Source organism: Giraffa tippelskirchi, chromosome 10, assembly GCF_054371585.1.
Source record: "Giraffa tippelskirchi isolate mGirTip1 chromosome 10, T2T-mGirTip1v1.2.pri, whole genome shotgun sequence".
Taxonomy (NCBI): Eukaryota; Metazoa; Chordata; class Mammalia; order Artiodactyla; family Giraffidae; genus Giraffa; species Giraffa tippelskirchi.
The window spans coordinates 45,063,336-45,089,117 of record NC_137284.1 but is presented as its reverse complement, the minus strand read 5'-3'; the positions used below and the strand labels follow the sequence as shown (position 1 = coordinate 45,089,117).

Here is a 25,782-nt window from a genome sequence, read left to right as displayed (position 1 = left end):
CAAACTTACCGACGATGTCAAACCACAGAAGGGTGTTAGCTGGCTGCACAGACACCACCCCGACAATCTCGGTGACTTTGTCATTCTCCATGACTGTGAAGTTGTAAAATGGCTCATCGAAGGTCAGTGGTACAGGCGAAGGAGGCGGTTTCTTAATCCATTCAATGTGGAGGCGGGCTGTGGAGGACTTCTGAGGGCGCCCGTTGTCCACAGCCTTGATCTGCTCACACACGGAGAGGACAGAGAGCTGCTTCAGAGCCTGGGTCCTGATGGAAGCCTGCATCTGTCCCTCATAAGCTGTGGGGCTCAGAGTCCATCCTCACGGCAGGGTTGGCAAGGGGAAGACGCGGGGAGCAATCTGAGGAGAATGGGCTCAGGGACTCTGGGAAGTAACTCGGGCACATGGGGTCCCAGAGCACATTTTCCAGAAGGTGTTTTGAATCACTGCCAACCTTGCAGATGTGGAAAACTTGAAAAACAAATGGTGCACTTGCAAATGTTAGTGTTGTATGGACATGAATGACAGCTACAAGAATAAGAAGAGCTAATTTGATTTCTTATAGCTGTGGTGGTAGTGTTGAAAAGGGAACAAATTCATTGTCATTGTCACGTAGACACATAGAATTGTCACATGGGATTCCAAGAGGGAGATGGGAGGAGGCAGGGAAAAGGCATCAACCTTGCAAAACTCATCTCAGAGGCCCTTTGGTTAAGCCAACTCTGAAGGAGTGAAGGAGATCTCTCTTGGTGGAAACGTGAGCCCCTCAAGGCAGTGGAGTGAGGAAGGGGGTGTTAATGACTCTTCTCTATGGTCTGATATAAGGGCTGAGAAAATCATGTTTCCTTTGCCCAGATATGCAGGGTTAACTGCCATGCTGTCGTGGACTTAAATGCGTGTGTGTGGGGTGGGGTTGCAATTAAATGTAACAAGCAAACCATCAGTGACAGAAAATTTAAAACCCAAAATAAAAAAGGATTGCAAACTGTTACATTAATAATACCATTTCCAGATGCATTGCTAATAGTTATAGCCTTTAAAAACAGTGACAACTCATAGCTCCCTAGTGCTGTGTTCATGCATGATCACTTTGCCCCAGTTTCTGTGAGAGGAAGGGCCCTTGAAGACAGACGTCTTAGGTTGGGTTTCCCAGGAGCAGAGTCTGAGACGGGGATGTGAGTACAAATGATTTCAAGAGGAAGTGTTCCCATGAGAAAGGGAGTGAAGAGAGCAGGACAGACAGAGGAGGATGCTAAGCAAGGATGTGGTCTCGGTTGAAGTCTAACCTCAGCCTGATCCCAAAGGGACCTCTGAATCATTCACTGTACTACTGAGTTGGATCCACCTGGAGGCAAGGAGGTTGGGCTTTTATATCTGGTGTCAGTTAGGAATTGGCTGTGGGCTGCTGGGCTGTAGGAGTATAGATCATCTTGGCTGAGAAGTGTAGCCAAGGATGAGTCTCTGAAGAAGGAATCAGCTTTGAGCCCTTAGCAGTCAACACTCACAGCAGTTGGGGGATGGCTGCACCAGCCTGATAAAGGGGATCTGGGCAGGGTACCAACAGTATCCACTGCAATCCACCCGGTCCTCAAAGATTTCCACTGACAAGTCTCAGACAACGGCAGCTGCACCTGTTACATCAGAGCTGTCGATGGTAGAAACAGGACTGGTTTTTTAAGTTAGTTTCTTTTCTCTGTTCACCCTTCTGAATACACTACTGAGAAGGGAATGGAGCCCAAGTCCAGTCCATAGGCACAAAAAAATAAATGGACTCAGACCGTCCTTTAAAATAACAAAGGACTGACCGTACACAGTGGAAACAACTGAAGACTGAGAGAAAGATGGCAGATGGTGATAACTCTTGACAGCTGTTGGGACCCTGGAAAGTGCCCATCACCGGTGAGGCTGACCAGTCTCCCTTTAGGCATAGGTGCTACGTGTCTAAAGTGGTTGGGGCTGGGGGAGCAGGCTGGTGCCTTAGGCATGGTATTAATAGATTAAATCTTTGAGATGGTGCTCATATTTGTTTTTATTTTTGATTTTCTAACAATGAAAAATGTCATTTTTTACTTAAGATTTTTCACTCTTTCCAGAATAAGCCTCGCTATGATTCATATCCCTCAATTTATACAGTTAAATTCATGTTCTATCACTTTGTCAACATTACAAGAGTTGTTTTCATTGGGATGTCTTCAAGACATGTTGAGAGGCAGGCAGGTTATGTTATTCTGCTGTTCCCTTCAGTTTACATCTATGCGCAGTACCTTGAAATGATCTGGGGCTATAGGAAGTGTAACTGAGTAAATGATGGAGCAGGCTGTGTACTGGAAATGGAGAAAATGGCCTCATTATTTAAGAATGTCACTGCAACAGAAAGTAGCCTTCCATTGTTATATGGATGCACTTTTTGGTCCAGAGATTTTTTTGTTTTTGCTTAAAACATATATATGAATAAGAAAATAACTTCCTCCCCCTCATTAATGTTATTGAGGTTCAGAAAAATCTCACCGTGAGAATGTCATAACTCCCTGCTGTAAACTGCTTTCTGGAAGAGACCATGCCGGTTTTAGGATCAATGAAGAACCTCCCATCATCATTCCCATCCACGATGCTGTAGGAGATCTCAGCGTTGGGGCCCTCATCTCTATCAAACGCAAAAGCCCTGTAGATGGGCTCTCCCCGCTTCTTCCGATCGCGCTCTGGCAGCTTGATCTGGTAGACCTTCTCTGGGAACTGGGGCTTGTTGTCATTTTCATCCAGAACCTGAACCACCACCCAGACGGTCGACTGTTTTGGGGAGAAGCCACCATCTGTCACGGTCACCTGAGTTTTGAAAGAGAAAGTGTTTTACAATCAGAAAAGAGAAAAACTTTTCTCACCGCTCCTCCCCCTGCTACCCCCTGAAAGGTCTGTTCTGGCCAGGAGGGCATCTCAGCTTCTCTTTTTCTTGTATTTCATGTCAAACGCATAACTCTTCATTGTTCATGCATAAGAGCAGGGAAGACCCTCAATCTGGTAATGGAAATCACTAGTGAAAAGGTAGGAAGGAAGGAGGCTCTTGTTTTGGTGTGGAGAGGAGAGGGAGAAGAAATACAGTTGACTTTACAAAAGGTACCAGGTTACTGAGATGCAGCAGACCTAAAATATGTCCCTCTCTGCTGAAATTCGCTCAGTGGCATCCAACTTTTTGCGACCCCATTAACTGTAGCCCACCGGACTCTTCCGTCCATGGAACTTTCCAGGCAAGAATATTGGAGTGGTTTGCTATTTCCTATTCCAATGCCCTTCTTAACAGACACTGAAACCACAATAGCCACTATTCTGTGTTAACCCGGGGGCATTTCGTCTAATCCTTGGGCAACGCCATCACCATCCAAATTCTTTCACAGTACTCATGCTCTTTTCTTTCTTTTCCATCTTCATGTAAAATTTGTGATTTTTTCACATTGTCACTGAACAAAAGGAAAATTCTGATTATAAATTTTGATGGCTGTTTGTAAGTACCTTTGACAGTTAAAGTACGTTTTTAACAGTCACAAAATATTTTTTTCCTCTCTGGGAAGTAGAAGTGAATGACCACCGTTTTCCATAGCTCTGAGATGTTATTCTTATCTAGAACAAGAATAGCACATCTGTGGAAATGGAGAGAGGACAGAGAAGAGGAACTTGTAGATAAAGAATCTGCACCACAGATGTAAACTTTGAGTCTTAGGGTGAATAATCTTCTTGGTCACAGTGATGATTATTATCTTATTAATACTTAACATGTGGATGTTGACATATAAAGCACTCTTCTATCTTTCCTCAGTGAGTGGAGCACATTTATTTATTCCCATTTTACAGATGAGAAAACAGAGGCTTGAGGTTCCATTACTACTAAGTCTGAACTCAGGTACTGAACTTTTGGCAAAACTTGCTATTCTGTTTAACCACAAAACCTGGAGGAACCTCTATTCAATCTTTCAGTCACTATCTTGATTGAACTAACTTTAAGACTAACTATAAGATAGTTTATTATTTCAAAATACATAATTGGAGGCTGGAAGGAATGTAAAGATGCACTTGGCATCAACAGAAGAAAAACAACTGTGAGTTACAGCCCCTCATCATCCAGTTTCTCACTTAATGAAGCAACCTGATGGGATAAATGAGGAGAAAAGAGGCCCGAAGCGTGGGAAAACAAATGAATGGCTTTTTGCAAAATGGGACCCCAATCTAGTCTAGTTTCTCTTACAAGCTGCTTGAGAGGATGGCTTTAATAGACTTCAGGTAAATTTTCATAGGAGTTCTTGTTTTCTTTGAAAAATCAATCAAGTTTCCTTCTAAGGTTATTGTCCCAACTGGCTTGTTAAGTTTCACAAAAGACACACTGTTAGGGTGACTATGTGCCAAGGCTGGATTTTGACTAGAGTTAATTCCTGGACATGATGAGTTCTGAAGAGGTACATTCTACTGCTGCTGCTGAACTAAATTGTTACACTCCCAGGTGAGCTGTGTTGACCAAAACGCATTGATTTCTTGGCGCTCAACACCTCCACCTCTCTTTTCTGCTTGAACGGCCCCTTTCCAAATCCAGATAACTCCCACTGTCTTCTCTGTGCCCAGAATCACCTCCTCATTGCTTGTCAACACGTGCCCTGCAGAGGGCTCCAAGTGGAGCTCTGGGGCTACTTCAGGGCCAGGAGTCTGCCAAGGAACAGACAGGCCCTCCTGGGGCCACTCACCTGAGGATCCTGCTGCTATAAAGGTGCCTCCTTTTGGAGTCTGCCTGGGTTTACAAACCCAAGTCCTCAAGGTGTCTGCTTACAGGCGGGGGAGGGCAGCAGCTGCACAGGCTCATGAACAGCCTCTGGGCTCACCTGCATCGCCACCTCTCCCCGGGTACCAGCCCCCATGCTCCCCCAGTCACACGGGCATCCTTCATGTCTTCCAGCATACTCGCTTCCATCTCAGGGTATTTGCCTATGCTGTCCTCTGCCCCTCCCTTCACTAACCTTGCCAACTCATCCTTTGGATCTAGCTGAAATGCCGTTTCTTCAAGGATGCCCCCCGACTACATGGATCAAGTGCCAGCCCTCCCCACACCCCACCCCCCACCCCGGCTACTCTCTCTCCCTCCTGAATTACATACTCTTGAAATACCTTATACTCTTCTTTTGCAACACTTATTGTCATGGAAATTAATTAAGCACATGATTCTCCACCAAGCTGATAAGTTGCATAAGGGCAAAAACAGATTTTGCCTGTTTTGTTCACTGCCCTTTTGCCTGTGTCAAGTCACACAGGACATGCTCCTTGGGTATTTATTTAATAAATTAGACTCTAACTCAGGTCCTCGGAGAAGGCAATGGCACCCCACTCCAGTACTCTTGCCTGGAAAATCCCATGGACGGAGGAGTCTGGTAGGCTACAGTCCATGGGGTCGCTAAGAGTGGGACACGACTGAGCGACTTCACTTTCAATTTTCCCTTTCATGCACTGGAGAAGGAAATGGCAACCCACTCCAGTATTCTTGCCTGGAGAATCCCAGGGACGGCGGAGCCTGGTGGGCTGCCGTCTATGGGGTCGCACAGAGTCGGACACGACTGAAGTGACTTAGCAGCAGCAGGTCCTATTTGGACAATCTCTTTAGGCAAAGCAGTATCACCTCATAAGACCTTTGTGGATCATTAAAGGAGGCCTGCCTAAGCGGCCTCTCCGCCCATAATGCCGCCATTTCCTCATCCCCTGCTTTAACCATCACCTCTATGCGGATCATTCCCCAATACACACTCACGCTCAAACCTCGTCTCCTGTCTGCAAACCAACACGTTCAACTATTTACTAGAAATCTACTCTCTGGACCTCACACATGCACTCCAACACCCTCAAAGCCCCTTCCTGAAAAAAATCATTATCCTCAAATCTTCTCCTTCTCCCTTTTGCATTGTCTCAATGAATGACAGCTCCCACCCCTCACCCACTCACACACCAGTCTGCACCAGGACCCTGGGCGTCCACGCAGGGTCCCTACTCTGTCTAACTATTCACATGCAAGCAAACGTGGAGGCCAGGAGGCATTTCTCATGTGTACCATTCACACCTGTCTCTTCTGGGACAGGCCTCATCTGCATCTTGCTTGGAGACCCTCAGTGGCGTTCTGGTCTCCCTGCCTTCAGCCTTCACCTTTGTTGTAAAGCGTTATTTCTTCCTCAAAAGAAATAATTTCTTCCTTCCATCTGATCACATCACTGACCTGCCTAGCATTTTTCAGGTACCCTTGAAGCTGAGGATCTGGCCTGCGTGATTATCACTGCGCTCTACCTGCTCCTCTCCACCCTCCACGCTCAGCTGCACAGTGAGCCTGGGGTGGTGCTGAGTAGGCTGTGCTCTTACATCTCCATTTCTCTGCATATCTGGTGGCTTCCATGGAAGCCTTTCTCTTGAGAATACATTTGAATCATTCTAGAAGCTTCAATTCAAGCACTGTTTTTTCTGCAAAGCCATTCCTGTCCCCTGCAGACAGCTCTACATGCCCTCACCATGTTCCCACTCCACTGGGTGTTCCATCCCAGGACATTAATTATCATCTTGCAGTTTTAAGTGTCTGTTGCCTTGTTGGTCTGTGCTCAATCCTTCCAGATGGTGAGCAAGCTGAGGTCAGGGACTGTCTCATTCATTGTTGTGTTCTGACACCCTGTACAGCTCTAAGTGCCAAATAAATGTTGTTACATGAAATTAAGAAGTGACCCACTCCCAACTCTGCCCTATGATAGAGAATGGAGGAAACATTCAGACAGTTAAGGGGTCTGCTTCTTTATCTGTAGGAAATGAAGAGACTGGTAACATAAGATCTCCCAAGTGCTCTATGATTCTCTGAATGGGGTCAGGTAGAGGGAGACAGAATTTGTTTTTTTAATTTTGTTTTGTTTTGGCTGGCACCATATGGCTTGTGGGATCTAAGTTCCCTGACCAGGGATCAAACGTCGGTCCCCTGCATTGAAAGTGTGGAGTCAACCACTGCACCACCAGGGAAGTCGCAGGTAGACACAGTTTTAACCATACACTGGGGTTCATTACATTGCTTACATTGCTGCTAAGCCCAAGATTACTTATAACAATTTCTAGCTACTTCCAAAACTGTGCTGATCGCTGTGGACACTTGTCTACAATTTACTCCAGTGATCTTTTTGTGTGTGGGCTCCCTCAGAACAGTGTGAGCTACTTGAAGGCAAGAATCTTTTCTTCTTCGTCTCTTTCCTGGGACCTAGTATACAGCTAATAAATGTTTGTTGAATCAAACTACATCCCCTATAACCTCAAAGTCTTAATGTCCGTTATCATTTCTCTAGACCCACTCATGTCTCCAGCCACATTGGTATCTGGAGTACTGAAAGTGAAAGTGAAGTCGGTCAGTCATGTCCGACTCTTTGCGGCCCCATGGACTGTAGCCTATGAGGCTCCTCCATCCATGGAATTTTCCAGGCAAGAGTACTGGAGTGGGCTGTCATTTTCTTCTCCAGGGGATCTTCCCAACCCAGGGATCGAATCCGGGTCTCCCACATTGGAGGCAGACACTTTTACCGTCTGAGCCACCAGGGAAGCAATCACTGACAATTCCATCAGATCCTCAAACTTCACACTTCACGCTGCCTTAGACCTCAGTCCATCACATGGAATTAGCCTACATGGAGGAAGGAGCAACCCTGGAGGCTGAGCCCGACTGAGATAAATCCTCATCACCTCCTCCTCTGCATCAGTTTTCATAAATGACATGTAAGGAATTAGCCGTTGTTTAGAAACTATCCACGTGTCTGCTCGCTCTGCCACCCTAACCCAGATTTTCTACTCTCACAATCGATCAGTAATCAGTGGTTCAGCAATCAATCACCATCCTGAAAGTTTAATTTCTTTCATTATTGACAGCTAACAAGGAACCAGAAATAACATAGTACCACTGAAGGACAGCACTGCTTGTTTCAATTTTCGATGCTCCCCTTGTGATCTGTGACGACCCAGCAGAGACAGAAGGCAGGCAGCACGGCCCAGCACATGGTGATGGCAACATGACACAGAGGAGTCTATTGTTACATCTCTCCATGGAAGATGCCAGCGCTTCATAGGACTAAAAGTGGGCGAACACCAAGGATTCTGGAGTTACGGCAGCCCAGGGAAGGCCATACTTGTCCATACTTGTCCTCCTCTCTTTCTAAAGAATGTTTTTATTTATGTATTTGGCCACGCTGGGTCTTAGTCGTGGCACGCAGATCTGGGTCTTCACTGTGGCACGTGAACTCTTAGTTACGGCACGTGACCAGGGGTCACACCCAGGCCCATGCCTTGGGAGCACAGAGTCTTAGCCACTGGACCGCAGGAGAGTCCCAGAAGGCCATGCTTCTCAACCATTTAAATCGCATGATGTATTGACTTTTGTTTCATCTCTCCATGTAGCAGCAAATAAGTATGTAAGCTGCCTGAGAGCTGAGACGTTGTATCTTGTCTGCTGTCTTGTCCCAGGGGTTATAAGAGTGTATGAGAATATATTCAACATTTCTAAGATGAAGAGTTTAATTCTGTCATTCTTTTCAGCCCTTGATTTATCAAAAATGATTACTTCCAGGCCACTAACCACTGAACTGCTAGGGAATTCCCCTATATTTAAAATTGTAAACCTTTCTTCAGAGACTATGTATCTCTCCTGCTCCACTTTACACAAAGCCTTTGACACTTTATTTTCATCTGATATATTATATACACTTCACATGTAAGCTTGTTTATTACATGTCTGGCTCTGTAAGAATATAAGCTCCAGGAACCTCCCTGGTGGTCCAGTAGCTAAGGCTCTGTGCTCCCAATGAAAAAGGCCTGGGTTCCATCCCTGGTCGGGACACTAGGTCCCACATTTTGCAATTAAGACCAGGTGCAGCCAAATAAATAATAAATGAATATTCTTTAAAAAAAAATATTATGAACTCCACAATGCATGAATTTTAATCTTTCTTTTGTTCATAGATACATCTACAATGGAGGATGTAATAGGCATAGCGGCTGCTCTTTGCTGGAGCAGCCATGAAGAGATACCCCACGTCCAAGGTAAGAGAAACCCAGGTAAGATGGTAGGCGCTGAGAGAGGGCTTCAGAGGGCAGACAGACTGAAACCACAATCACAGACAACTAGCCAATCTGATCACATGGACCACAGCCTTGTCTAACTCAATGAAACTAAGCCATGCCACGTGGGGCCACCTAAGGCGGACAGGTCATGGTGGAGAGGTCTGACAGAATGTGGTCCACTGGAGAAGGGAATGGCAAACCACTTCAGTATTCTTGCCTTGAGAACCCCATGAATGGTATGAAAAGGCAAAAAGATAGGACACTGAAAGACGAACTCCCCAGGTCGGTAGGTGCCCAATATGCTATTGGAGATGAGTGGAGAAATTACTCCAGAAAGAATGAAGGGATGGAGCCAAAGCAAAAACAACACCCAGTTGTGGATGTGACTGGTGATAGAAGCAAGGTCTGATGCTGTAAAGAGTAATATTGCATAGGAACCTGGAATGTTAGGTCCATGAGTCAAGGCAAATTGGAAGTGGTCAAACAGGAGATGACAAGAGTGAACACTGACATTCTAGGAATCAGCGAACTAAGATGGATTGGAATGGGTGAATTTAACTCAGATGACCATTATATCTACTACTGTGGGCAAGAATCCCTTAAAAGAAATGGAATAGCCATCATAGTCAACAAAAGAGTCCAAAATGCAGTACTTGGATGCAATCTCAAAAACGACAGAATGAACTCTGTTCATTTCCAAGGCAAACCATTCAATATCACAGTAATTCAAGTCTATGCCCCGACCAGTAACGCTGAAGAAGCTGAAGTAGAATGGTTTGATAAAGACCTACAAGACCCTTCTAGAACTAACACTTCCAAAAGATGTCCTTTTCATTATAGGGGACTGGAATGCAAAAGAAGGGAGTCAAGAAACACATGGAGTAACAAGCAAATTTGGCCTTGGAGTACAGAATGAAGCAAGGCAAAGGCTAACAGAGTTCTGCCAAGAGGACGCACTGGTCATAGCAAACACCCTCTTCCAGCAACACAAGAGAAGACTCTACACATGGACATCACCAGATGGTCAACACCGAAACCAGATTAATTATATTCTTTGCAGCCAAAGATAGAGAAGCTGTATACAGTCAGAAAAAAAGACCAGGAGCTGGCTGTGGCTCAGATCATGAACTCCTTATTGGCTAATTCAGACTTAAATTGAAGGAAGTGGGAAAAACCACTAGACCATTCAGGTATGACCTAAATCAAATCCCTTATGACTATATAGTGGAAGTGAGAAAAAGATTTAAGAGACTAGATCTGATAGAGTGCCTGATGAACTATGGACGGAGGTTCGTGACATTGTACAGGAGACAGGAATCAACACCATCCTCAAGAAAAAGAAATGCTAAAAAGCAAAATGTGTGTCTGAGGAGGCCATACAAATAGCTGTGGAAAGAAGAGAAGAAAAAAGCAAAGGAGAAAACGAAAGATATTCCCATATGAATGCAGAGTTCCAAAGAATAGCAAGGAGAGATAAGAAAGCCTTCCTCAATGATCAATGCAAAGAAATAAAGGAAAACAATAGAATGGGAAAGACTACAGATCTGTTCAAGAAAATTAGAGAAACCAAGGGAAGATTTCATGCAAAGATGGGCACAATAAAGGACAGAAATGGTAGGGACCTAACAGAAGCAGAAGATATTAAGAAGAGGTGGCAACAATACACAGAAGAACTGTACAAAAAAGATTTTCACAACCCAGATATTCACGATGCTGTGATCACTCACACTCACCTAGAGCCAGATATCCTGGAATGTGAAGTCAAGTGGGCCTTAGGAAGCATCACTACAAACAAAGTTAGTGGAGGTGATGGAATTCCAGTTGAGCTATTTCAAATCCTAAAAGATGACGCTCTGAAAGTGCTGTACTCAATATGCTAGCAAATTTGGAAAACTCAGCAGTGGCCACAGGACTGGAAAAGGTCAGTTTTCATTCCAATCCCAAAGAAAGGCAATGCCAAAGAATGCTCAAACTACTGCACAATTGTACTCATCTCACACGCTAGTAAAGTAATGCTCAAAATTCTCTAAGCCAGGCTTCAGAAATACGTGAACCGTGAACTTCCAGATGTTCAAGCTGGTTTTAGAAAAGGCAGAGGCACCAGAGATCAAATTGCCAACATCCATTCGATCATCGAAAAAGCAAGAAACTTTCAGAAAAACATCTATTTCTGCTTTATTGACTATGCCAAAGCCTTTGACTGTGTGGATCACAATACACTGTGGAAAATTCTGAAGGAGATGGGAATACCAGACCACCTGACCTGCCTCTTGAGAAACCTGTATGCGGGTCAGGAAGCAACAGTTAGAACTGGACATGGAACAACAGACTTGTTCCAAATAGGAAAAGGAGTATATCAAGGCTGTATATTGTCACCCTGCTTATTTAACTTCTATGCAGAGTACATCATGAGGAACGCTGGGCTGGAAGAAGCACAAGCTGGAATCAAGATTGCCGGGAGAAATATCAATAACCTCAGATATGCAGATGACACCACCCTTACGGCAGAAAGTGAAGAACTAAAGAGCCTCTTGATGAAAGTCAAAGAGGAGAGTGAAAAAGTTGGCTTAAAGCTCAACATTCAGAAAATTAAGATCATGGCTTCCGGTTCCATCACTTAATGGCAAATAGTTGGGGAAACAGTGGAAACAGTGTCAGATTTTATTTTTGGGGCTCCAAAATCACTGCAGATGGTGATTGCAGCCATGAAATTAAAAGACGCTTACTCCTTGGAAGGAAAGTTATGATCAACCTAGACTGCATATTAAAAAGCAGAGACATTACTTTGCCAACAAAGGTCCGTCTAGTCAAGGCTATGATTTTTCCAGTAGTCATGTATGGATGTGAGAGTTGGACTGTAAAGAAAGCTGAGCGCCAAAGAATTGATGCTTTGGAAATGTGGTGTTGGAGAAGACTTTTGAGAGTCCCTCGGACTGCAAGGAGATCCAACCAGTCCATCCTAAAGGAGATCATTCCTGGGTGTTCATTGGAAGGACTGATATTGAAGCTGAAATTCCAACGCTTTGGTCACCTGATGTGAAGAGCTGTCTCATTGGAAAAGACCCTGATGCTGGGAAAGATTGAGGGCAGGAGGAGAAGGGGACAACAGAGGATGAGATCTTTGGATGGCATCACCAACTCAGTGGACATGGGTTTGGGTAGACTCCAGGAATTGGTGCTGGACAGGGAGGCCCGTGGCGTGATGTGGTTCATGTGGTCGCAAAGAGTCGGACACGACTGAGCAACTGAACTGAACTGAAATACTTATTAAATTAATTAACAAAATATTTATCCAGTGCCTTCTAGGTACAAAACTTTTTTTTTAGGCAAATTGGGAAATCAACCAACCAACAAGCATGGATTCCTATCAAATTCACCCCTTCCCCTTGCCGCAAATCCTTCTTGGTGTTCCTACCTCTGGTCATCGGGCCTTATTCAGATATTTTCAATAAGAACTAATGCCTTATGATGCCGTTCATGTGCTGCTTGATATGTCCAGTCTTCCCAAAGTTCTTCTTCTTATTGAACCTGGATCTATCCATCTATTCTTAGCCTAGAAAGACTATAGCTTTCTACAGAGTACCTTTGTTTTGCTCTTTGTAACTATACAGAAAGACTCAAATTCCTCTTCCACATTGTGCCAGTTATCTACTGCTGAGTAACCCCAAACTAGGTGGCTTAAGATAACCAGAATTCTTTTATTAACTCTCCTCCTTCTAGAGCTTGAATGGAGCACTTCTTCCTTGGAGTCTCTCATGCAGCTGAAGTCATCAGTTACTTGGCTTTGGTCACTGGTAGCATCTGTTGGTTGATGGCAGTCACTGGCTGGGACCTCAGCTGGGGCTGAGGTCAGCAGGCCCAGTATCTGCAAGGGGCCATTTGGTGTGGCCTGTGCTTTCTCTCAGCGTGGGGCTGGGCCCTGTAGGCAAGAGGCCTGGGGACAGGAAGTGGCAGGCACCAGTTTCTTCAGGCCGGAACCCAGAAACTGGCATAGCGTCACTTGATCCATGTTCTGCTGGGCAGGAGTCCCAGAGTCCAGATTCAAGCAGAGGGGTCATAAATCCCACCTCTAAATAAGGGAGGTTTAAGTAATGTGTGGAGGGCATTTTAAAAAAAATTTCATTTAGTTGGCTGCATCAGGTCTTACATGGGATCTTCACTTCGGGACAGAGGCTCCAGAGAGGGGGGCGTCCAGAGCATGCGGGGTCTTAGTTTCCTGTGCTCAGTCCCACAGTCGTGTCTGACTCTTTGTGACCTCACGGACTGTAGCCTACCCGGCTCCTCTGTCCATGGGATTATTGTGGCAAGAATACTGGAGGAAGTTGTCATTTCCCCCTCCAGGGGATCTTCCCAACCCAGGGACTGAACCCACATCTCCTGTGGTTCCTGCATTGGCAGATGGATTCTTTACCACTGAGCAACCTGGCAAGCCCAAGGATCAAATTCATGTCCCCTGCATTGCAAGGCAGGTTCTTCACAACTACACTACCAGGGAAGGTCCCATGGTGGGGGGAATGGGGCATGTTTTAAAACTACCATACTCTCATTATCAGTTCAGTTCAGTTCAGTTCAGTCGCTCAGTCATGCCCAACTCTTTGTGACCATGAATCGCAGCACGCCAGACCTCCCTGTCTATCACCAAATCCAGGAGTTTACCCAAACTCATGTCCATCGAGTTGGTGATGCCATCCAGCCATCTCATCCTCTGTCGTCCCCCTTCTCCTCCTGCCCCCAATCCTTCCCAGCATCAAGGTCTTTTCCAATGAGTGAGCTCTTCGCATCAGGTGGCCAAAGTATTGGAGTTTCAGCTTCAACATCAGTCCTTCCAATGAACACCCAGGACTGATCTCCTTTAGGATGGACTGGTTGGATCTCCTTGCAGTCCAAGGGACTCTCAAGAGTCTTTGCCAATACCACAGTTCCAAAGCATCAATTCTTTGGCTTTCTTTATAGCCCAACTCTCACATCCATACATGACCACTGGAAAAACCATAGCCTTGACTAGACCCTTGTTGGCAAAGTAATGTCTCTGCTTTTTAATATGCTATCTAGGTTGGTTATAACTTTCCTTCCAAGAAGTAAGCGTCTTTTAATTTCATGGCTGCAATCACCATCTGCAGTCATTTTGGAGCCCCCCAAAATAAAATCTGACACTGTTTCCATTGTTTCCCCATCCATTAGCCATAAAGTGATGGGACTGGATGCCATGATCTTAGTTTTCTGAATGTTGAGTTTTAAGCCAACTTTTTCACACTCCTCTTTCACTTTCATCAAGAGGCTTTTTAGTTCCTCTTCACTTTCTGCCGTAAGGGTGGTGTCATCTGCATATCTGAGGTTATTGATATTTCTCCCGGCAATCTTCATTCCTGCTTGTGCTTCATCCAGCCCATGGTTTCTCATGATGTATTCTGCATAGAAGTTAAATAAGCAGGGTGGCCATACACAGCCTTGACGTACTCCTTGTCCTATTTGGAACCAGTCTGTTGTTCCATGCCCAGTTCTAACTGTTGCTTCCTGACCCGCATACAGGTTTCTCAAGAGGCAGGTCAGGTGGTCTAGTATTCCCATCTCTTTCAGAATTTTCCACAGTTTGTTGTGCTCCACACATTCAAAGGCTTTGGCATAGTCAATAAAGCAGAAATATATGTCTTCCTGGAACTCTCTTGCTTTTTCAATGATCCAGCAGATGTTGGCAATTTGATCTCTGGTTCCTCTGCCTTTTCTAAAAGCAGCTTGTACATCTGTAACTTCACGGTTCATGTATTGCTGAAGTCTGACTTGGAGAATTTTGAGCATTACTTTACTAGCATGTGAGATGAGTGCAATTGTGTGGTAGTTTGAGCATTCTTTGGCATTGCCTTTCTTTGGGATTGGAATGAAAACTGACCTTTTCCAGTCCTGTGGCCACTGCTGCGTTTTCCAAATTTGCTAGCATATTGAGTACAGCACTTTCACAGCATCGTCTTTTAGGATTTGAAATAGCTCAACTGGAATTCCATCACCTCCACTACTAGCTTTGTTCATAGTGATGCTTTCTAAGGCCCACTTGACTTCACATTCCAGGATGTCTGGCTGTAGGTGAGTAATCACACCATCGTGATTATCTGGGTCGTGAAGATCTTTTTTGTACAGTTCTTCTGTGTATTGTTGCCACCTCTTCTTAATATCTTCTGCTTCTGTTAGGTCCATACCATTTCCGTCCTTCATTGAGCCTATTTTTGCATGAAATGTTCTCTTAGTATCTCTAATTTTCTTGAAGAGATCTCTAGTCTTTCCCATTCTGTTGTTTTCCTCTATTTCTTTGCATTGATTGCTGAGGAAGGCTTTCTTATCTCTCCTTGCTATTCTTTGAAACTCTGCATTCAAATGGGAATCTTTCCTTTTCTCCTTTGCTTTTTGTTTCTCTTCTTTTCACAGCTATTTGTAAGGCCTCCTCAGACAGCCATTTTGCTTTTTTGCATTTCTTTCTTTTGGGGATGGCCTTGATTCCTGTCTCCTGTACAATGTCACGAACCTCCGACCATAGTTCATCAGGCACTCTGTCTATCAGATCTAGTCCCTTAAATCTATTTCTCACTTCCACTGTATAGTCATAAGGGATTTGATTTAGGTCATACCTGAATGGTCTAGTGGTTTTCCCTACTTTCTTCAATTTAAATCTGAATTTGGCAACAAGGAGTTCATGATCTGAGTCACAGTCTACTCCCTGTCTTGTTTTTACTAACTGTATAGAGCTTCTCCATCTTTGGCTGCAAAGAATATAATCAATCTGATTTCGTGACTCTCATTATCAGAGAAATGCAAATCAAAATCACAATGAGGTACCATCTCACGCCAGTCAGAATGTCTTCTATCAAAAAGTCTACAAACAATAAATGCTGGAGAGGGTGTGGAGAGAAGGGAACCCTCTTACACTGTTGGTGGGCATGCAAACTAGTACAGCTACTATGTAAAACAGTGTGGAGATTCCTTAAAAAACTGGAAATAGAACTGCCATATGATTCAGCAATCCCACTGCTGGGCATACACACCGAGGAAACCAGAATTGAAAGAGACACGTGTACCCCAATGTTCATTGCAGCACTGTTTATAATAGCCAGGACATGGAAGCATCCATCAGCAGATGAATAGATAAGAAATCTGTGGTACATATACACAACAGAATATTACTCAGCTATTAAAAAGAATGCATTTGAATCAGTTCTAATGAGGTGGATGAAACTGGAGGCTATTATACAGAGTGTAGTAAGTCCGAAAGAAAAACACCAATACAGTATATTAACACATATATATAGAATTTAGAAAGATGGTAAAGATGACCCTATATGAGAGAAGCAAAAGAGACACCGATGTAAAGAACAGACTTTTGGATTCTGTGGGAGAAGGCGAGGGTGGGATGATCTGAGAGAATAGCAGTGAAACATGTATATTATCATATGTGAAGCAGATCGCCAGTCCAGGTTTGATGCATGAGACAGGGTACTCAGGGCTGGTGCACTGGCATGACTCAGAGGGATGGGCTGGGGAGGGAGGTAGGAGGAGGGTTCAGGATGGGGAACACATGTACACCCATGGCTGATTCATGTGAATGTATGGCAAAAACTACTACAATATTGTAAAGTAATTAGCCTCCAATTAAAATTAATTAATTAAGTAAAAAAAAAAAACTACCACACTGATAAAATTCTTATGGATGTTTGAGAATCCTCACCCTAGATTGAAAAAATTCAAATCCATATAATCATCTCTCAGGTCATTCATTATTTGTAATGCTGCTGCTGCTAAGTCGCTTCAGTCGTGTCCGACTCTGTGCGACCCCATAGACGGCAGCCCACCAGGCTCTGCCATCCCTGGGATTCTCCAGGCAAGAATACTGGAGTGGGTTGCCATTTCCTTCTCCAGTGCATGAAAGGGAAAATTGAAAGTGAAGTCGCTCAGTCGTGTCCGACTCTTAGCGACCCCATGGACTGTAGCCTACCAGGCTCCTCCATCCATGGGATTTTCCAGGCAAGAGTACTGGAGTGGGGTGCCATTGCCTTCTCCTATTTGTAATGAATTTCTATTAATTATAGTCCTTGCCTTTGTCAGGATATTTTCTCATATATCAGATTCATTCTTACAATATGATGGACAGGACAAAAAAGCACATCAAACTTACTCAGATCTGTGCAAACTGCTGTAGTCTTAGAGACAATCTAAAGTCTGTTTATTCAGCTCATCATTCTACTCCTGCTAAGTGGCAGTCCTGTCACACAGCTCTAAGACATGAGTGAATTAAACCATTTAAGTCTTTTTCTTAAGAGAAGCAATAAGTGTGTGGTTTCCTTATGAAGGCCAAAGTGCTGAATTTTACACTCCTTACTATTCAGCTTCATCTTACTGAAGGTTTTAGCTCCATATTCTAGGCTGCTAGGATAATCAAAAGGATGACAAAGATCAGGTATCAAAGGTTACTGTGCCCAGAGGGCTCACTCTGAGAGGCATACTCCATGCTCCTTTAATTGTTCCTTTTGCTGTTAAAACAATCTCATGAGGACTTTCCTAGTGGTCCAGTGGATGAGAATCGGCGTGCCAATATGGGAAATATGGGTTCAATCCCTGGTCCTAGAAGACTCCACATGCCATGGAGCGACTGAGCCCATATGCCACAACTACCGAGCCTGCTGCAGGTACTGAAACCCGTGTGCCTAGAGCCTGTGCTTCACAATATGAAAAGCCACCACAATGAGAAGCCTGTGAGCACAATGGAGAGTAGCCTCTGCCCACTATAGCTAGAAAAAGCCCTGTAGCAGCGAAGACCTAGCACAAACAAAAAGAAATAAATAAGTTAATTAGTCAGTTCAGTCACTCAGTTGTGTCTGACTCTTTGTGACCCCATGGACTGCAGCATGCCAGGCCTCCCTGTCCATCACCAACTCCTGGAGTTTACTCAAACTCATGTCTATCAAGTCGGTGATGCCATCCAACCATCTCATCCTCTGTTGTCCCTTCTCCTCCTGCCTTCAGTCTTTCCCAGCATCACAGTCTTTTCCAACAAGTCAGTTCTTCGCATCAGGTGGCCAAAGTATTCGAGTTTCAGTCTCAGCATCAGTCCTTCCAAGAATATTCAGGACTGATTTCCTTTAGGATGGACTGGTTGGATCTCCTTGCAGTCCAAGGGACTCTCCAACAGCACAGTTCAAAAGCATCAATTCTTTGGCGCTCAGCTTTCTTCACAGTCCAACTCTCATATCCATACATGACTACTGGAAAAACCATAGCTTTGACTAGATGGATCTTTGTTGGCAAAATAATGTCTCTGCTTTTTAATATGCTGTCTAGTTTGGTCATAGCTTTTCTTCCAAGGAGCAATCATCTTTTATTTCATGGCTGCAATCACCATCTGCAGTGATTTTGGAGTCCAAAAAATAAAGTCTGACACTGTTTTCATTGTTTCCCCATCCATTAGCCATAAAGTGATGGGACTGGATGCCATGATCTTAGTTTTCTGAATGTTGAGCTTTAAGCCAACTTTTTCACTTTCCTCTTTTACCAATCAAGAGGCTCTTTAGTTCTTCACTTTCTGCCATAAGGGTGGTGTCATCTGCATATCTAAGGTTATTGAAATTTCTCCCGGCAATCTTCATTCCAGCTTGCGCTTCATCCAGACCAGCATTTCTCATGATGTACTCTGCATATACGTTAAATAAGCAGGGTGACCATACACAGCCTTGACGTACTCTTTCCCCAATTTGGAACCAGTCTGTTGCTCCATGTCCAGTTCTAACTTTTGCTTCTTAACCTGCATACAGATTTCTCAGGAGGCAGGTCAGGTGGTCTGGTATTCCCATCTCTTTCAGAATTTTCCAGTTTATTGTGATCCACACAGTCAAAGGCTTTGGCATAGTCATTAAAGCAGAAGTAGATGTTTTTCTGGAACTCTCTTGCCTTTTTGATGATCCAGCGGATGTTGGCAACTTAATCTCTGATTCTTCTGCCTTTTCTAATTCCAGCTTGAACATCTGGAATTTCATGGTTCATGTACTGTTGAAGCCTGGCTTTGAGAATTTTGAGCATTACTTTACTAGTGTGTGAGATGAGTGCAATTTTGTGATAGTTTGAACACTCTTTGGCATTGCCTTTCTTTGGGATTGGAATGAAAACTGACCTTTTCCAGTCCTGTGGCCACTGCTGCGTTTTCCAAATTTGCTGGCATATTGAGTGCAGCACTTTCACAGTGTCATCTTTTAGGATTTGAAATAGCTCAACTGCAATTCTGTCACCTCCTCTAACTTTGTTCGTAGTGATACTTCCTAAGGCCCACTTGACTTCACATTCCAGGATGTCTGGCTCTAGGTGAATGATCACACCATTGTGGTTATCTGGGTTGTGAAGATCTTTTTTGTACAGTTCTTCTGTGTATTGTTGCCACCTCTTCTTATTCTTTCCTCCTCTTCTTAATATCTTCTGCTTCTGTTAGGTCCATACCATTTCTGTCCCTTATTGTGCCCACCTTTGCATGAAATGTTCCCTTGGTATCTCTAATTTTCTTGAAGAGATCTCTAGTCTTTCCCATTCTGTTGTTTTCCTCTATTTCTTTGCATTCTTCGCTGAGGTAGGCTTTCTTATCTCTCCTTGCTATTCTTTGGAACTCTGCATTCAAATGGGTATATCTTTCAGCTTCTCCTTTGCCTTTAGCTTCTCTTTTCTCAGCTATTTGTAAAGCCTCATCAGACAACCATTTTGCCTTTTTGCATTTCTTTTTCTTGGGGATGGTCTTGATCACTGCCTCTTGTACAATGTCATGAACTTTGGTCCATAGTTCTTCAGGCACTCTGTCTATCATATCTAATTCCTTGAATCTATTTGTGACTTCCACTGGAGAAGGGAATGGCAAACCACTTCAGTATTCTTGCCTTGAGAACCCCATGAACAGCATGAGAAGGCAAATAAATAAAGGAATGAATAAATAAATAATTTTTAAAAGTTAAGATCTATCCATTATTTAAAAAAAAAAAAGAAACAAAACCTCAGGACACATACACTACTATTATACCCATTTGATAGATAAAGGAGCTCAATTTATGACCTTCTCCAAGGTCACACTGCTCATAGTGGAAAGACTTTTATTTTAATACTGGCTGTTTGGTTTTTACACCCTGAGATTAGCACAAGACAAATCTGGCCACTTGTTTTTGTAAATAAAATTTTACTGGGATGCAGCCATGCCCCTTCACATCATCTAAGAACATACTATCAACAACCGTTTTCCTGCTTTAAAGATACAGTTGAGTACTTGAAGCAGAGATTATATAGGCCACAGAGCCTAAAATATTTATTATTTGGTCCTTTACAGAAAACTTTTGCCAATCTCTGTTCTAAACTTTATGTTCTGCTGCCACTTTGGTTCATGGAAGTCACTGACTGCATGTTTGTTTTGCTCAGTCCTTGGCGTGATCATTTACACTGTCACTATCTTTCATAGGAACCCTGGAGACACTGCCATTTCTATTCTATAGCTGGAGACAGTAAGACTCAGAAGTGATGTAAGTTTTGCAAGGCCACTCAGCCAGTAAGTGTCGGGACTCAGGTTTGCACCAAGTCAGCTTGGCTTCCCAGCTCCTGCTCGTTTGCTACCCTGCACAGCCCGTGTAGAAGCATCTGTTAACCATCTGTTTAAAATTCCCTCCTCAAATGTGGCTTTGGATCAGCATCAAGCTTGTAGCTGTGCTTCTAGAATCAAGCTTTTCCCTCCTTTAATAATTGGGGCCATCCCCATCTCCAGCCTTGTGGCACCCTTCCTGTCATCCTCAATCGCTAAAAGACTGCCACCAGACCATGGGCCATGGCTGGAACTTGTTTCAGCTCTCTGCAACTTATATAGTGGAGATCCAGCTTCTCCTCCTATTTTGCTCTGTGTCTACACCTTCAGCTCCGCTCTCACAGAATTCACCAGGACCTTCTCCCTGGTGAAGGCGATGGGGGGAAGGAGGGTGAGCCTGAGTGGTCCCCAGTTTCTGCTCTCTCCTACTCATCAGGCACTTAGTGCTCATTCTGTGCACACACTCTTCTAAATCTTTAATAAGTATTAACTCATTTATCCTTACATCTGGTTTCCCAGATGGCTCACGTGGTAAAGAATGTGCTTGCCAATGCAAGAGATGCAGGTTCAATCAATCCCTGAGTCAGGAAGATCCCCTGGAGGAGGAAATGGCAACCCTCCAGTATTCCTGCCTGGAGAACTCCGTGGACAGAGGAGCCTGGCGGGCTGCAGTTCATGCCTGCATGCCCAGCGGCTTCAGCTGTGTCTGACTCTTTGCTACCCCATGGACTGTAACCCTTCAGGCTCCTCTGTCCACTGGATTCTCCAGGCAAGGATACAGGAGTAGGTTGCCATTTCCTCCTCTAGGTGATCTTCCTGACCCAGGGATCAAACGTATGTCTCCTGCATTGTAGGCAGATTCTCTATCCACTGAGCGACCTGTGGGAAGCTTGGGATACATCCATGGGGTCACAAAGAGTCAGACACAATAGAGCGTGCACGCGCGCACACACACACCCACACACACACCCCCTTACATAAGTCCTGGGGGCAGGCGGGATAGTCAACCCCACACTGCAGATTAGGAAAAGGCTTAGCGCAGTGAAGTAAAGTGGACTCAGCCTGCGCCAGGGTCTGAGCTCCTCACCTCTCTACCCTATGCTGCCTCTCACCTAAATGCTTGCTCCAACTCCTTCCTGCAGACGCTGTTGGTACATGCTCTCTCACAGCCCTTGGCACCATAGTTAAGCCTTGAGCAAAGCTGGCAAATCTATGGCATGAGGGCTCTGGCTTCTCCACTTTGGCAGCCGCACCCTGAGGCCACTGTGGGCATCAACAGGTCACTCTTCATGCTGCCTGTGGGGCCTTGCACAGCCAGGGTACAGCTATCCTGAGCGCCGTTCCCATCAACCCATCTGCCTCCATCCTGGCTAAACACACTCCAGTCCCCACATCTCAGCATCCTGCCTTGGCTGCTGCACACCTCCTGCCCGTCTGGCAATACCCTTTCTTCTTCCCAAGTACTCCGTGCCCTTTTTCTGAGTCTCCTGATTGCTCTGAGCTGTTTCAGCACCTGATACTCTTCTGAAGTGGAAGACAAAGCTTAAAAGAAATTTATTTTTCCCTCCCCTTATTTCATCATCTAAAGTCTCAGGCCTGGCTAATAGAGTCTACACAAGGAAGAAATCTAAAGATAAAGCCATTTAAACTAAGACAGTTTCCAACCACATGTGGCAAGTCAGTGTCAGATGTACTGCAATATACATCCTCCTAACCTTTTGGTAGATGTGTGTGACCTACTCTAGCTGAATCTAAGGGCTAGTCACCTCGAACCTTGGGTTAGCCTTGCGCTTTACCCAAAGATAGCGTACACATGTTATCATCTTCTTTGTGCACGATAAAGGGGAAAAAGGTTAGGAAGCCTTGTAGTAAATTACAAATACTAATAATGTCACCCTTCTTTTGCATCTGATTATATTCCAACACAATTTGTATAGAGGTCCCTGGATTCAAAAGACATGTGCTCCATGGGTAAGATATTAGATGCTGTTGACAATAAATTCTAGTGAGGATGCCTATCTGTTTTCACTGTTTTACTCCAGGGCCCAATGTGGATGGCACAATTTTCACCACTTATGTGCGCTTGGGTATCTCTATTCATAGTCACCACCCATGTAGGCAAACAGATGAAGGGACCCATTGCAGAGTATTTTCTTACCCCTGCCATGTTGTTTTACGGACTTCAGAACCTCAGGCTAAGGAGAGACTGGCTTTCCTCACTTCTATTATATTCAGGAAGGCATAGTCACTAGACATTAAGAGAACTCAAGAGTCCTTGGAGTTCTGGTTCCATCTGCTCACTTTACAGATGAGGAAGCAGATGTAGACTGATGTGTTTCTTAACCCAACACCATATTACTGGCAATAACCTCAATGTTTCCAAGAGATTAGTTCCATGACTCCAAGCTGCCCTTTGAGCTTCAAATGAAGCATGTACTCACAAATTCTCAGATACAGATATCTGCATGATTTCAGTATGGCAGCGGCGTTAATTTAGGTATTTTTCAAAATGCTAGACTCTTAAAAAAAAAATAGAAGTGTGTGTAGAATAGATGTCATGTTTATTTTTCATGTTTACTTATTATCTTCAAAATGTCCCACAACTATTAAATCCTTAATCCTTCCAAGACAGCAGAGAGGTTGAAAACAAGTTTATCTCTTCCTCACAAGGGGAGCAACCTTCTCAAGAATACTCAGGGGCTGATATGAAGGCAAGCACTGGAATTCAGACTTGTCTGCCTATGCGTTCTGACTACTGCACTGCTGGGAAGACAAGTGTTTCCTGCCATTTCTAGAAAGGAAACTAGGAGCAAACAGTAAATTAAAGGATAGATCTCAAAGGAGGAGCAACCTGAAGATAAACTTTCTGGAACCCCCACAATCATTCATATTTTCCATGAAGGAAAAGAAAAAAAAAAAAACAAAACAAAAACAGCCCTAAACCATCTGCTCTTGGATTTACTACATGCGATTTCTCTTATCTGACCTTTAACTTGGCATTGTGGCTTTAATAAGCCAAGCGGGGATGGGAAAGTGTTCTGGTCCCTTCCCACCCTGTCTTCCCCATCGCATGTTGCCGGACCTATTCTCAGGCATTTCAGGAGATGATGTATACTCAGTAGTTTGCATACATTTACAGAGTGGTTTATTTTATACGGAAAAGTCTCTATCTGAAATTTTTAAAAAGGAAGGAATGTGGAATGAAAGGAAAGAAAGGAAAGAAGAGAGGAAGAGATGAAATGGAGGAGAAGGAGAGGAGGAAGAAAACATTAAAGTATGGTATGAGGGAAGGAAGGAAAGAGGGGGAGGAAGGAAATAACAAGGTCGGGTAGGTAGGTAACCTTTCAGAAGAGGTGAATCTGGAAGGAATAAGCAGAATTCTTTTCTGAAGAGAATGGGTGTGTATTACTTTCCATGGGCTTCTCTGATAGCTCAGTTGGTAAAGAATTTACCTGCAATGCAGGAGACCCCAGTTCAATTCCTGGGTCAGGAAGATTTGCTGGAGGAAGGATAGGCTACCCGCTCCAGTATTCTTGGGCTTCCCTTGTGGCTCAGCTGGTAAAGAATCTGCCTGCAATGCAGGAGACCTGGGCTCGATCCCTACATTGGGAAGAACCCCTGGATTAGGGAAAGGCTACTCACTGCAGTATTCTGGCCTGGAAAATCCCATGGACAGTGTAGTCCATGGGGTCACAAAGAGTCGGACACCACTGAGCGACTTTTACTTTCACTTTACCTTCCATACAGAGAAAGCCATTGAGAAAGTCATAGAAACAATAAAGTCCAGTCACTTGGATACAGAATATGTGCTATACATACACGATGGAATATTACTTAGTCATAAAAAAATTAAATGTTGACATTTGCAACATGAACCTAGGGATTACCATACTAAGTGAAGTAACTCAGAGAAAGACAAACACCACATGATATCAATTATATATGGAATTTTTTTTAAAAAGGATACAAATTAATTTATTTACAAAACAAACTTACAGACATAGAAAACAAATTTATGGTTACCACAGGGGAAAAGGAGGGGCAGAAGGGATAAATTATGAGTATCAGTAAACAGATACACGCTACTGTATATACAATAGATAAGCAACAAGGATTTACTGTATAGCCTGGGAACTATATCTAATACTCTGTAACAACCTAAAGTGGAAAAGAATCTGAAAATATATATATGTATATGTGTGTATATACACACACATATAGCTACACTACTTTGCTGTACACTGAAACTAACACAGTATTGTAAATCAACTACACTTCAATTAAAAAAAAATCCATTCACTAAATGCTGGGACTGCCAACCTTTGGGAAAAATCTGATGCGAGTTTGCTCTGAACTGTCTTTCAGAAAGTTTCTTTTTTCTAAAAAGTTGTTTTTGAAATGGCACAAACCAGAGGGGCTCTGTGGTCCATAGAACCATGGAACATAGGTTTTCAGGTCACTGAATCACACTCTTTATTTTTGAGATATTTCTCTCTGCCCAAAGATGCCTATTATCAGGGAGCCCCAGGACAGTCTGCTCACAATCCACCCAGAGAGTATAGCGTGTTGATTCCCACGAGTCTGTAAGCCACTTCGAGACTGGTGCAGCACTACCACAGAGCTGGTGCTCAGGAAATGTTTGTTTGCGGAATGCACGGTCGAAGCTTGTATCTCAGGACAAGAAGGCACTTTTTCCTCACCATGTTGAGACCCAGCAAAAGCTAAATGGCAGCTTTTTTTTTAGAAAGATCCTTGACCAATTCACTTTGGCAGTGGCTGCTAATATTACAGCTTTGTCCAAATCTCTTCTTTGCACTTCAGGAAATAAAGTATTTCTCAGCCTGACATCCCTTAGAGCTTTTTTTTTTTCCCTGCAGAGAGGTATACATCAGCTACTAATCTCATCACATTTCCATTTCCTTCCAGGCTCATCTGCTCATCATTTTCTATTCATAAAACTTGCTTGATTCTAATCTTCCCTATCAGCAGGAACTAAACACCTCCTCAAAGTTTCTTTAGAGCGATGGTGATTACCACACATGTGCTAACTCCCCCTTTCAAACAGATGGATCCAATCTGCGTGCTCACATGCAGGCCGTTAAGAAAGCTC

The 25,782-nt window shown here is 43.9% G+C and overlaps 1 protein-coding gene across 1 annotated transcript in view; it reads right to left on the bottom strand.

The window, feature by feature from the left end:
• FAT3 (FAT atypical cadherin 3) overlaps positions 1-25,782 on the bottom strand; it is a 787,529-nt gene that overhangs the window by 162,896 nt on the left and 598,851 nt on the right. The window contains exons 7-8 of the mRNA XM_081531110.1: positions 2,507-2,821; positions 10-220 (exon numbers count right to left, since the gene is read on the bottom strand). Of these exons, the coding sequence (XP_081387236.1) occupies positions 10-220; positions 2,507-2,821 (526 nt within the window). The remainder of the gene's footprint in view (positions 1-9; positions 221-2,506; positions 2,822-25,782) is intronic.